General features: G+C 45.1%; 1 protein-coding gene and 1 pseudogene across 1 annotated transcript; both read left to right on the forward strand.

Moving 5' to 3' along the window:
- The first annotated feature begins 4,891 nt into the window (after nt 1-4,891).
- LOC103630538 (uncharacterized 33.9 kDa protein in glnA 5'region) lies at nt 4,892-5,885 on the forward strand. The gene is made up of 5 exons (XM_020539605.1): nt 4,892-4,996; nt 5,101-5,250; nt 5,346-5,423; nt 5,488-5,709; nt 5,778-5,885. The coding sequence occupies exons 3-5, from the start codon at nt 5,346-5,348 to the stop codon at nt 5,883-5,885; spliced, it is 408 nt and encodes a 135-aa protein (XP_020395194.1). The 5' UTR covers nt 4,892-4,996; nt 5,101-5,250.
- Nucleotides 5,886-10,717: 4,832 nt separating this feature from the next.
- Nucleotides 10,718-12,708, forward strand: LOC103631583 (vacuolar protein sorting-associated protein 41 homolog; annotated as a pseudogene).
- The last annotated feature ends 1,334 nt before the right edge of the window (nt 12,709-14,042 follow it).

Here is a 14,042-nt window from a genome sequence, read left to right on the forward strand (position 1 = left end):
TCGGCAGGCCAGGACCCAACGGCCCAAACGGTGCGTGCACGCTGTGGCCTGCCAAGCGACACACATAGATCCACGGCCCACGGTGTCCCTTGTCAGCGTTTTGCGGTGCAGCCCAACAAGGCCGGCACGGTAGCAGCATTGTGCTGGCACGGGCGAACGGCCGACCCGATGCGCTTTCAAATCCGCTCTGTCGATTCCCAAGTAACGAGCTTGACTTGTCAAACGATGGCTGGCGCCGCGACGTTCCACGCTGATCCCAATATGCATCGAACGGTCGAAGCAGAAATGCCAAGAATGCGTGATGAACTGATGATGGGTGGCAACGAACGCTCTCGATTTCAGACACGAATTAGTGGGACTAGAAAAACAAACCAGCTAGGCCTGCAAGAACGCGGTGGCGACGTGGTCGTCCGCACCACACGTCCACCTCCTCAAGTCTCCGGCTTGTGCAGTGGGGGCGCCGTAGCCATCGGGGAGCCAACGACGGCAAGCCGTCACACGTTCCCTCCCCTGACCGGGCCACGCCACCGAACCGCACCCAACTAATCCGCCACTCATTTCCCACGCGGATCGGACCGACCTGCAAAGGGGCTCAGGAACTGGCAATTGAGGAGGGTCAACGTTAATCAGCCGAGCGTTGGCCGCCGGCGGAGCCCGGCTGCGACGTGACTGCGTTGTTGTGCGGTGGGGTGGGGGAGCTCGTACTTCACGCCGCCGCCCCCTGCCCCCTGGGTGTGTAGGTGAGCAGCCGGGTGTTGTTGTTGGCGGGTCGATTTCCACCCAGAACATCAGGCGGCGCGCGGCGCGAGTTGTTCCGGGCCTTTCTCCCGCTGCGGAACGTGTCCAACTCCAAAGGCCAAAGCGTCGCCTTCTCTCTTTTTTTTCCCGTTCCCCGGGTACGTGCGTACATGGTCCCGCCGCGCCGCGGGAGCATCACGGGCTCACGGCTTCACGGAAGGAATCCGGGCCGCTGACGACGCGCAATCAACGGAGAGGCGTCGGCGCGATGGAAACGGCCGGGGTGTCGTCGATTGTCCGTGCATTCCTGAGTGACGACATGGAGTTTGTACGGGCAAGGGAAAAAAGGCCTGCCTGTCCCGCTGGATCGTGGCACGTTCAGGTGCAACTTTTTATCGCTCGAGCTGTGTAGTAAGTAAGTAGTACGTACGACTGCTTACTGGGTCTCGTTTTTTTGTCCAATTATTGATACGACTGGTTGCTGTCGTTGTCTCAGAGAAGTCGTCGGTCCGATGGGTCCGCAGTTCGGCAGGTCGGGCAAATCTTCCACCCTAATTTTTAAATCAGATAGAAAAATCCAGTTAGAAAAATCAGAGAGAGAGTAACGAATAACGATAGAACAAGCAAACGAAAAATCCCTACTCTTGAGCGCGACCCGTTGTTGCGACTCGGTCGTCGTCGGTGAGCACACATGCTGACGGTCAGAACTTGTCGCTGTACACACACGGATCAGCAACCCTTTTTCTTTTCTTCTTCTACCATATAGTTTTCTTTTCCTTCTGCCAGCCTTAGGCCTTGTTCGTTTATGTCGGATTGGTGGATATTGATTCTCTAATTTATATAAATTTTGATTAGCCAGAACGAATCCATGTGTAATCCGACGTGCCTTACTGTGACTGGGGTGGCGGGCCGGCCAGACCAATTCTTAACCTGTGCGCATGTGTAATCCTTTGGGGAGACTTGGCCCGTCAGGATCGCCCGAGAATGGAGTCATTCATGCCTCCCTGGTCGGTAGGGATTTTTCGTACTGCTGCTAGTGTTACAACGGAATACACACTTTACGCGTAAACGATTTGTACTTTTGTACCTACAAGGTTTATATACTACCCGCATCATCATCTGTTCTAATACGTGTTGAAATTAGATTGTTTACTATCGTTTTGTTATCTCTACTACTTATTAAGAAGGTAAGGGTAGTCTGCCGTTCTGCCGTTCTGCCGTTCTGCGATCTCAGCCGTCCATTCTATCGTGTAAATCTCAGCCGTCCGATCCCGCAGTCCATCCCGCGCACCGCAGCCCATGACATACGGCAAATGGAAAACCCTAATCTTCAGCAGTCCCGTGGTCTCCAGCGCCCTCGTCGCTTACCAGCCGCCACCCGACCCGCGGCCTCCATCTTCCCGCTCGCCGCTTGCCAGCTTCCACCCGCAACCGCCGCCCTGCCTCCCGTCCCCTCCCCTCCCAATGGCACATCCGGTTCCTGCAGACGGGGCAGTCTCCCTCTCTTCCCATCGCAGCCCTAGCTAGGGCGAAGACGGGGCGGTCTGCTCCGCCTCCAGCCATGCCGCGACACCTGGTGGCGACTCCATCGCCTGCTGAGCACACGGTGGACGCGACGGGAGATGGCGGTGGAGGAGGGCCGACGAGGGCGGCGGCGCCACGGAGCACCCGGTCGAGGTGATCGGCCGCATCCGGAACCTCACCTCGGGTGTCTCATCCGCGCTGGAGTTCGCGTGGGGCGGGACGGCCGTGCCGTGCGCGGCGACGCCGACGGGTGTCGCGACTTCACCCTCGACGGCGTCTCTGTGTCGGAGGAGGAGGACCTCGAGGGGTTCTACCGCCGGTTCGTGCGCTCCAGGATCCACGGCGTCCCCGATGCGCTCGGCAACCTCCATCCTCCTCGTCGCGACGATCTCGGTCGGCCGAGCTCCGCACCAACCAGGCAACCACCAGCTCGATCTCCTCGCTGTGAGCCTTGCCAACCTCCAGCCTGCTCTCCTCGCAGACATGCGAGGATCTTGGCCGGCCCAGCTCTGCAAACCCGCCCCTCTCGCGTCGAGCTCCGCGTTTCCCCACCCGCCATCCCGCCCTTCGTGTTTCCCTGCCCACTCTACCTCTCGCCTATCGTGCCGCCCGCCATCCGCTTCTATCGCAAGGGAACCGAGGATCTCGACGGATCCACCCACCATCCTGCCCGCGTTTCCCCGCAAAACAAATACCCCTAGCACCCCTCCACACCGGCGGCCTTGCTGGGTCCTACTCCTCCTCGGCTGTGCCTGCTGGGGTGGCAGCGGCAGGAACTAGGTAAGGGGAGGGAAGGGGATGTATGAGGTAGAGCAGAACCGTAGTGGTGACGCCGTCACACACGGATCTGGACCACCAGATCTCGTAGCTATGGGATTGCAAGTTCATGCAGGCAGTGGAGGTCAAGGCGCTATGCGAGCAGGCATAGGCGATCCTCATCGAGGAGTGGAACGTACAGCCCGTGCGTTGCCCCGTCACTATGTGTGGTGACATCCACGGCCAGTTCTACAACCTCATCGAGCTCTTCCGCATCGGCAGGGAAGCGTCTAACACCAACTACCACTTTTGTATAGATAGAAATTAAGTATCCAGTGTGATCTCTGATTCTTTGAATTATACCTTGAGATCTCTGATTCTCTGATGCATATATAGAAGATTGGTTATGATGATTCAACAACTGAATTCTTTTCTGGTGGGGATATAGCTGAGTAAAAAAATAGATTATAGAATAGTTGAGCATTGAGGCAAGTTTACTATCTCTGTTTAGTTTGTGGGTGACTTTGTTAACGGGAAACATGCATATCTTTCTAGCGCACTTTCCCTTCATGTGATTGATCCGTGAATCTGTACATAACATGTGTGGCAATTTTAGTTCAATTTAACCAATAAACATAGATAGTAAACTTGGCTGAGACTGATCAAACCCGTGCAAAAGTTATGTGATAGTCCCTTCTCGGTTTTCTTGTGTCCAGCTTGGTGTCTAATGAACCATGCCATGCTTAATAAATCCATTTGTGTCTTACCAGTAGAACGAGCGACATTGAATATTTTGTAATTTTCCTGGTTTTCATATTACATCTGCGGTTCCACACACATGATGTTTTGTTCATTTGTATCTTATTTATCTTTTTATTTAAGATTTTTTATCCTTCAAGTACCTTAGAAGGCTGCAATTATTTTGTAGATACTTCATGTACACAGTAAAGGATTTGGAAGAGTGGTCAGAAAATCATGATTCCTTTCGCCACGAGCAGAATTTGGTTCAGTGGACCGAGACAAAACGGCCATGTGTTGAAGCCTTTTTTCATCGTGGTTGTGAGTCTATTGAATGCTTTAATGCTCAAATTATCATGTGTCAGTTTAGCTTTTAGCTCCAATTGTTTTTGTTCTTCGTGAAGCTATGTCTGTTTCTCCACCATAAGAAACATATGTTACTGCTGGAATGCTTTTGAAGGATGTTGTCTATACAGCTGTCGATCATGTTTATTATGAACTTTTGAACTACCTCAGTTTTAATGAATGGTAATTTACTAAGTTTGTGACTTCATGAGTTCTTAATGAAAACGATATCTGTCTTTGTAGAGCTGTCTATAGATGTTCTTACATGTTTGCAATTTGCGTGCTAGCTGTGTTGAGCATATTGATTAAGCTTGGCATCCGAGCTCCCCTTCGTTTCACCCTGGTCCTCTGCTTGGCATCCGAGCTCACACCGCAGGTGAACACAGAGTCACGTTTGTGGCGTGTGTTTGTTTCAGCATTTCGGTGGGTCCACGGGGTACGACCACGACGACGGTGGCGGCCGGGAAGCGTTGGACTCCGTCTTCGCCGACATTGTTGGCGCGGAGGCTGCCATTGTGCGCCCGCAGGTCCCACCTCCGCACACAACACAATCTCGTTTTTTATGGTTACAGTACTGTGTAACCGAGCTCCTCTCCTCTTTGATGAATCAATCAACTAATTGCTCCACTGCTGCCAGTTCTTCTCCGGTACCCACGCCATTGCCTGTGCGTTGTTTGCGCTTCTGAGGCCTGGGCATGAGGTAGGGATAGGATGAACTGAATGAACTATTCTTGGCAGTGACATTTGAGAGTTGAGACTGATTAATGTTGGATTCCTGCAGCTCCTGGCAGTCGCTGGGCCCCCGTACGACACTTTGGAGGAGGTGATTGGGATCAGGGGGTCGGCCAATGTAGGGTCACTCAAGGATTTCGGAGTGACGTACCGAGAAGTTCCGGTGCGTCAATTTCTCTCTTCACTACCCTGTAGTGCCTACTGTGTGTCGCCATGTGCTGTAGCCTGTGGAAGTGTGGATGGTTACTGATGAGACTAAAGTTATAGCTTGTAGCAGATGGTGGCCTTGATTGGGATGCTCTTGCTTGCTCCATCAGGCCGGAAACTGGGTGTGCCTTCATACAGAGATCGTGTGGATATTCGTGGCGCAAGAGCTTAAGTGTAGCAGATATTCACAAAGCTATAGGTTTGATCAAGGCAAGATTGTTGTGTTTTGTGACCATCAACCTTCTGTATCTATAGTAGCTTTTCTCTGTGGTGACAATTTTTTTCTGGTTTTGATATCATTGCAGATGCAAAATCCAAACTGCATGGTGATGGTTGATAATTGCTATGGTGAATTTGTTGAGATATCGGAACCTGCAATGGTGGTATGTCCATGATTTTCACTTCCTCTTGAAGACGATTCCTTTTTCATCTCGTGTTTCATGGCAGGGAGCAGACTTGATTGCTGGAAGTTTGATAAAGAATCCAGGTGGAACTATTGCGCCTTGTGGTGGTTATGTTGCTGGGAAGGAGCATTTAGTCGAAGCAGCTGCAGCCCGTCTATCTGCACCTGGCCTTGGGGTGGAATTTGGGTCAACACCTGGCCATGTTATGCGTGCGCTGTTTCAAGGCCTGTTTCTTAGTCCGCAAATGGTTGGAGAAGCAGTAAAAGTAGGTTTGCTAACTGCAAATGGGTGGAGATACAATGCATGCACTTGATGATATAATATGATCCACAGGGAGGTTTGCTCATTGCGGAAGTCATGTCAGCCAAGGGATACAAAGTTGAACCACTTCCGAGGGTTCCTCGTCATGATATTGTGCAGGTGAAATCTAGCCTTAGATAACTAGCTAGCACGTGTACATAAACACAAGCATGACATTGTAAGGCCCTGTTTATTTCCTTACAGGATTATATAATCTAGCTTATGGATCAACTTATTTAAGCCGACTAGATTGAGATGACAATAACAAAAGGTATGTCTCTAACTCATAGCATATGCCATATCTATTTTTGCCATGGTGATAAAATAATTATAAAATAATGATCAATAATGTGTCTTCGTTGTTGCAACAGGACCATTCCTATTTTTAATGGATAATTTAAACTACTTCCACACATGCTTGTAGGCCATTCAGTTAGTCCCCATTTTGGTTTCTCTGATGCTGCAGATTTTCTGACACAATGATGCTAACTGTTCTTGGTGATCAGTCACGTGCATTATATGTTTCTCATAACATACTTCTGAATACTATTTTTTTAACTGCAGCGAAAATTGGAGTAGATCCCTCAGGATGTGTCGAACTAGCAAAGCATGTCAGATTGAACAACCCTAACCTTGTGTTGTCTGGTTTGATGATAATTGGGATGCTTGATTACTCCTCAACTCCGAAGAATTTCAAGGTAATGTATAACTCTGGGTTATAGAAGTTCTATCGAAGTGGCAATATGGCATGTATATGTGCACTAACGTGTATTATGTATGTTAAATTCATAGGCACTAGCCAACTGTCGGGAAGATGTGTGCAAGGAGCTTGGAATACCGGAAGAGCAGCTCGAACTATTTGTGGACATGTCATCTGACTTTGAACAAACAGTAAGGGAAATACTGTGATATATGAGTGTTGAAGAGGCATGGTAGGCTGATAGCTACGTTAATATAGACATACATTGTTTTCTATGTGCCTGCAGATTGAAATGGGAAGCACAAATGTAAGAGTTGGGTCAACCATATTTGGTGCAAGAGAATACCCAAAGAACTAGGGGGTGCTTATAAATTCGTGTCATCCATGACAGTTCCAAATTTGATGATATGTCATATATGTGAAATTGTGTGCCCAATCCTCCTTAGCTGAAAAAAGTGCACTGCCTGTAGCGGTGACCTCCGCATGCAGCACGTCAAGGAGAAGCTATCCCTCGGCCACAACTCGCTACTACAGGTGCAACCGCTCTTCCTCCTCCCTTTAGTTTTTGCCTTGTAACTTTAATTCGGTCGTCGCCCCCGCTCAATTCCATCTCATATGAATATCTGATTGGGTTTAGTTCATGGATGCTGCGCTATTTTCCCTTCCTTACAATTGCACTTGTGCCTTTTTGGCCCAAGATCTTTCCTGGTTGCTGGTCTTCTTGTGTTCTGTTTCCTGTCATTGATTGCAATTTGGAATGTAGATGGATGGCCTCATAGTTGAGCTGAACCATGCTTCTTGCTATGATATGATCTAAGGTTCTGTGATTACATTGGGAAGCAACTGGGAAGCCTTTAGAAGCAGAGGTAAATGGATTCAATCAGCTCCACTACTGTTTGGTTGTTTCCTCGTTTCTGACAAACATTTGTAATATATGTAGCTTCCCTCCCCTTGTTCTGTTTACAGCTCCAACAAACTTGAGGCCTAACAATTTGAAGTAAATGTAAGTCCCATTTGGTAGTCCTAGCAGGCAATGGCATGTTTGTTGTTTTAGAATTATTTTCCAATAAATTATTGTATGTTACTCTGCATAACCTGCATATATTACAAATGTTTGGGATCTTTTCCTTCCAGTAACCGTCGTAGACGTATGCATTGTCCTCGTATTATGATTTCATACCCAGTGTTATCCCTTTGATTGCAGTGTTATTATAGGTCTACCTTCAGCCAATTGACTCTAGATAAATTATGATTATAGTATACCCTTATTATATAAATATTGATAGTCCACCTAGAAGACCATAAAAATGTCAACAAATAAAACATAATGGAGTAGTTGGCACTGTTTTTTTGACCCAATTTGTTTATATCTGATTTTTGTTGTTTGTGTTTTACGGTTCATATTTGCACAAAGAATCATTATGCACCTATGTTGTGGAGCCAAATCAAAATTTGCTTGATGACAACTATTAGAAGCAGCACCCCTACCTGCTCACAGTCAAAATCATGTCTTACCTAATGTTATGGTCACTTTTAATATAGCTTGAGTAAGCTCATTTCTGAAACGCCTACCATAAAAAAGTAGTATTATTCAATCAAATCAAGCATTCAACCAATCAGATATAGGTACACAAGAATATCTTTTTTGCACATCTATGGTCTATTTTTGATATTCTGAATATATTTTGAAAATAAAACATTGGTTACGTACTGAAATGGTCATTGAAAAAGAGAAACTACCCTTACCTAAGTTGTATTTTGCCTAAGCTATATTTTGCCATCAGAGGGATTCCTCTTGTGCACATATATAGAAGATGCTTTTTGCTAGGGTTTATGTAATGTTGTTGTGTTTTGCTTCTTGGTGATTTCAATCCTGGCTATTAAGTTTTAGTTAACATTTGGAAATTGCAGGTTCAGAGCAGTCCATATGTGTTGATAACATTTATAGCTTGGAGCATATCTAAGGGGTGAGTTTTGACCATAAGACATTTCATTTCATTTTGTTTCTGTATTGTGCTATTGAGTTCTAACCTAGCAGTACACAATATAATTTGTCTAATCATCTTAAGAAAAAGGTAAACCATGTCTTTGTTAGTGATTGATTACTCTTATACCTATTCATTGCCATTTAAATATATACAGTTTTATGGAGCTAGCTCATATCATAACAGTATACAACTGTTTTAGCAATATCAGAGTGGATAGTCTGCTAGAAATGAATTGAGTTCATCAGATGGAAACTATTCTCAAATCTTAATGCATTTGCATGTCGATATTCAGATGAAAAGAGTACTAACATCCATTGGTACACATCTCCAATTATTATGCAACCTAAAAATAAAAAATATCAATGTCTAAATAGGCATAATTATTTCATGTTGTGTGATCTCTTTCTAAGACTTATATTTTCATCTGAACTACAATATATGATATTTATCATCATTTTTTTCTAGATCCATCTTTCATCCCATCCACTCTCTGAAAATCTAAGCTTGAATGCCCAGTACTAAATTTTGCATTATGGAAGCAGTTTGAACAAAGAACAATGTCTATCACTTTGTGTGTTCCACCAGTAAAAATAAGACAACTTGTTAGTCTGATTATATGCTTCTTTGATTAAGAGGGCTATGTTCAAACAAAACATTCCAGTAAACTGGACAAATTATCTTGAACTGGAAGAAGCCTTTCAAAAATACACATCCTTTTTCTACAGTTCAATAACTCACAACTTCAATTCTGGATGCAAGTGTTTATTATTATATACTCTGATGATTCAGACCTGAAAATGTTTGCAGTTGCGAAGAGAATATCAAATAAAATACTTGTCGAGCTTAAGTTTCTTCATCAAATCATTTTTGGGAGGCTTCGAAAGGTAATTATATGTAAATGTTGTGCTTTTTCAATGGATGATGCATATTTCTGTTATGGTTTTTCTAGACTTCAGTTAATCATTTCATCCGAGTCATTTAAAAGAATAGTAAAATGTGTGATAGGATCATGATTGATATTTGTAGAGAATATGTTCTTATATTTAATGATTCCTTGTATGTGGATCATGAATACATAATTGACTTGACCTAAATGACATTTTTAGTAACTTGTATTATTCATGCCTTAAGACTAAGGCACATATAATAAAAATATATCTGCAAGTCACTAGGATCTGTTGGCATAACACACAATTCCTGTTGTGGAGTAGCCTGTTCAGCTTGTTCATCCTCAGATATCTCATCTTCAAACAATAATTTCTGATCCTTATCTTTCAATCCACTGTCATCCTTATGAGTTGCATTTAATATAGCTAAACACTTTCAAATTTCATCAATCACAAGGTACTGATATTGACAACAAAATAGATAATCGCTTAAATTAACTCCTCAAATGAGGCAAACTTGCTACATGTATACAACCAGTTCATGAAGAAAACATTATTCATAAATAGACAGTCACATTCTAAAAGCTGAAGAGCTATGCATTACAATGTCAACGTACAGCAGCATGTTGATCAGTTGCCACCCTCTTAGATTTTGGTTGTAGCTCAAACGAAACTAGAGAAACATTACAAATAGCGAGGTCTATTTATGGTGGGGTGATTGGGCTTGGGCTTCATCGTTGGTGAGAGCTAGCGTGCATCGCCATGCTGTTGTAGTCTGCGTTGTAGATCAGCCCTGCCTCGGTGTCCTTGCCTTGATCAGTCGTCCACCTCGCCTTTGTAGAATATTTTTATTATAAGCTTTAGTGACTCTACAAATCTATGAGGTTTTGCAGTTGACAGCATCAACCTTATTATAGTAATAGCCTGATAATCAGATGAATTATATGTTGAGGGTTGACCATGTCACGTGTTCTGCTAGCTAGCGGAAAGCCACCGACATTATACTCAGCCTCACCGGTCATATCTGCCATTGAGCCACAGCTAAACTCCTCATCGATGGCTGATTCATTGAAGAGGTGGGGAGGGACATCATTTAATGAATGTAAAACATATATTTACACTTCATATTCTTTCCCTCTTTGGTTGATATCTGCCTTATGTGCCATGTAGTCATTAGCTGAATTGTATGTGATCAATGGTCAATACGAAAAGGCACTTTCTCTTTATGCTGAAGTAAGTACATCCTAAAGTTGTATTTGTAGGCACATATCAAAATATACATTTTTATTGTCAAATTCTTTCTAATTAAACCCATTTGGTTCAGCTCCTGAAGCCAGAAGTATTCGAGTTTATTGAGAAATACAACATGTATGATGCTATTCATGATAAGGTATCAAAATGGAGGAGTCCAATTTAGCTGCTAATACAAAGTTACATTCTACAGTGGTACGTTTTAGAAAAAGCATTCCATATCCTTTACTTAAACACTTTTTTTAATATTCTTCAGATTGTCAATCTTATGATAGTGGACAATAAAAGAACAGTTCACCTACGGACCCAACATCGTGATATCATTCTCCCATATGAAGTTGTGGAGCAGCTGTTGCATACCAGTAAAAAATGTGACAAGAGATATTTGTTACACCTGTATTTGCATGCTTTATTTGAGATAGATATACACGCTGGAAAGGATTTTCATGATATGCAGGTATCTTTTCTGCCTTCCATTGTCATGTCCATTTCCCCAATTATTTTTTACATCTACTTTGTGTTTTGACAATAACTTGCAAGTCAAAACTGTTTGCATTATAGGTGGAGCTTTATGCAGACTACGAGACAAGGATGCTACTACCCTTCCTTCTAACCAGTCAGCATTACAGGCTTGACAAGGTCATAGTTTCCCCAAAGAATCACATCATAAAATTTTCTATTTAGCAAGGTTCAGCTAGGCGCTAGGCGGAATCTAGGCGGTGACCCATTGCCTAGCGCCTAGTCGGGAGTACTCGGTCTTAGGCGCTTCTAGGCGCTTTTCTAGGCGTTTTGGCAATATAGCCATAAATTATATATATATTATGTATATAACTATATATACGTATATAACTACTATATAAATTAGAAACAAAAACATTTTCAGTTCTGAAATTTAATCATAGTACTGCTGAAATGATTAATAGATAGGTACTAACCCCTTCAACGCGAGCACATATTTCCTACTGGTATGGTCGAGCCCCCGCAGCACAAATCCACAAGCACCCCCAAAACAGCAAAACCCATCAGGTCACCGCCACACCTCGGTACTCTAACTTCGGCCGCCGCCGCGAATGCCGGAGCCCCAGGCCATCCTCCCGCTGCGCGCTCTCCCGGCGGACGCGCCGCTGCCCTTCCCCGTCCCCGCGTCGTTCCACCCCCAAGCCCCCGGCCCCGGTGGGACCGCCCCGGCCACGCCCCCGAACCCGACCCCTCCGCAACCGTTAACCCCCGCCGCGCCGCCTTCCTCCTCTTCGACGCGGCCGCCGCACCCATGGGAGATCTCCGCGCGAGCCTGGCTAGAGTCCTTCCCCGACGGACGGCCGCCCACCGAGCCCGAGGTCGGCCTACATCGACGTGCACCGCCCCGAGCTCCCTTCCCTCCCCCGCTCCCAGCTACACCTAGGCGATGCGCCCGCCTAGACAGCGCACAGCGCCCTAGGCTACGCGGTGGGCTGCCGATTAGCGCCTAGGCGCGCCTAGGCGCCGCCTAGCCGCCGCCTAGCCGAACACTGCTATTTAGTTAATCATAGGCTTGATAATTTGTTATTGTTATTCAGGCATATGAAATCTTTGCACAAAAAGAACTTGTAAGGGAGCAAGTTTTGTCCTTGGTCGAATGGGCAATGCTAAGGAAGCTCTATCGACAATTATAAACAAACTGGAAGACATGCAGGAGGTTCTAACTTGCCTACCAATTATATTACCATTTCTGAGACATGTTGTTCTATATTAGCCAACTTGATATATGGGATTGAACAGTAACATGCATCTTGAATATGCATACAGGCTGTTGAATTTGTTACGGAACAGCATGATGATGAACTGTGGGAGGAACTGATTAGACAATGCCTCCAGAAGCCTGAAATGGTAACTGAAATAAATGATGCTTAATCTTGCTTAGACTGAGGCATCTTCTGTTTCTTAGTTCAATTTCTATGTCTGTTGGGCAGGTAGGGAATCTATTGGAACATACAGTTGGCAATCTTGATCCTCTGTACATTGTCAGTTTGGTTCCTGATGGCTTAGAAATACCTCGGTATGTTCCATCAAAATTTATCATAAAAGAACTGAGCTACAGAATTTCTTGCATGACTGAAACCTTGGCAAATATACTCAAAACGATCTGCCATGATTCTTAATCCAACCATTTCATCCCCTGGTTGAGTGTTCACTCATGCTTTTGATAGGTTGCAGGATCGTCTTGTGAAAATTGTGACGGATTACCGGACAGAAACTTCATTGTGAAATGGATGCAACGATATACTTAAGGTTTACTTTCTTTCGTATACTGTGCTGCTCCATGCCTCAACCATCTCGAATTTTGGACATTTTCATCCGAAACTTGCTTTGTTCAAGCTGACTGTGTTAACCTTTTGGTTAAATACTACCACGAGGCTCGGCGTGGGGTATACATGGTAAGCATGGACGAGGAGGTACACGGAAACAGAGCTGACGATGGATCATCGCGGGGACACGAGAGATCATCTAGCGTCCGGGCTCTAGATATCAAGTCCAGAACAAGATGTGGTGCCCGGTGTTGTTTGTGCTTCGATCCTTTGCCTATCCAGGACATATCTGTCATCGTGTTCTACTGCTGCCATGCGTATCATCTGTCTTGCCTTGAAGGTGGCTTAGACTCGATGAGATCAAACAGTGGTCAGGATAGTGACGGAGGCATGTACGATGAGGATGGTTCCCCATCAGGCCAGTCTCGCATGCGCTGTGTCTTGTGCACTACTGCTGCTTCATAATTTTATACCGTGTTGGGTAGTACACACTACCTTGTGTTGTGTTGTAAGTTTTGAGCCATGTAATTATTGTGTTCTTTTCGCGTGTTACACATACTTACAATAGTGTAATTCTTTTGAGGGAGGCCATGTCCTCGGCAAGAAGAGTTCTGTGTAAATTTGATGAACCAGCATGAGCAAAGTTGTGCCGCATTTCCATCTTTTTTTAATGCCACGTTTGCCAGATAATCAAAAGTTTATTGACATTACATGATGCAGAACTGTTCATGTAGAATGTGCCTGTCTATATATACACTGTTCTATTTGGGACTAATATATACACTGTTCTATTTGGGACTAGGGCATGGTAGAATTCCTCAGTTTCTTCTCACTTCCTCCAGGTCTTCATGAAAGTGCTTCTCGCAATATACAGAAAACAGATCACATATTTTGCCGTCACTATAGAATTCAAATTTTGGATTTGAAATGGAAAGGAAAGAAATAGGATAATAGAAAAAGAAAAGAAAAGAAAAGAAAATAATAAGAAAGAAACCCTGCCTGGGCCGATTATCCCCATTCCGGCCCACCTCCCTTGTACAACCGCGCGGTCCATCCTCACGCTACACGTGTTGTCATCGTGGCCCAGCCTAGCAACCGCGCAAGCCCGCGTGTCCGCAAATCAGCTCGTGCCCTGACCACTTGGGACCACTTGACAGCCGACCGCGCGCTCAATGCCTGGTAGGGCT

Source organism: Zea mays, chromosome 6 (assembly GCF_902167145.1).
Source record: "Zea mays cultivar B73 chromosome 6, Zm-B73-REFERENCE-NAM-5.0, whole genome shotgun sequence".
NCBI classification, from domain to species: domain Eukaryota; kingdom Viridiplantae; phylum Streptophyta; class Magnoliopsida; order Poales; family Poaceae; genus Zea; species Zea mays.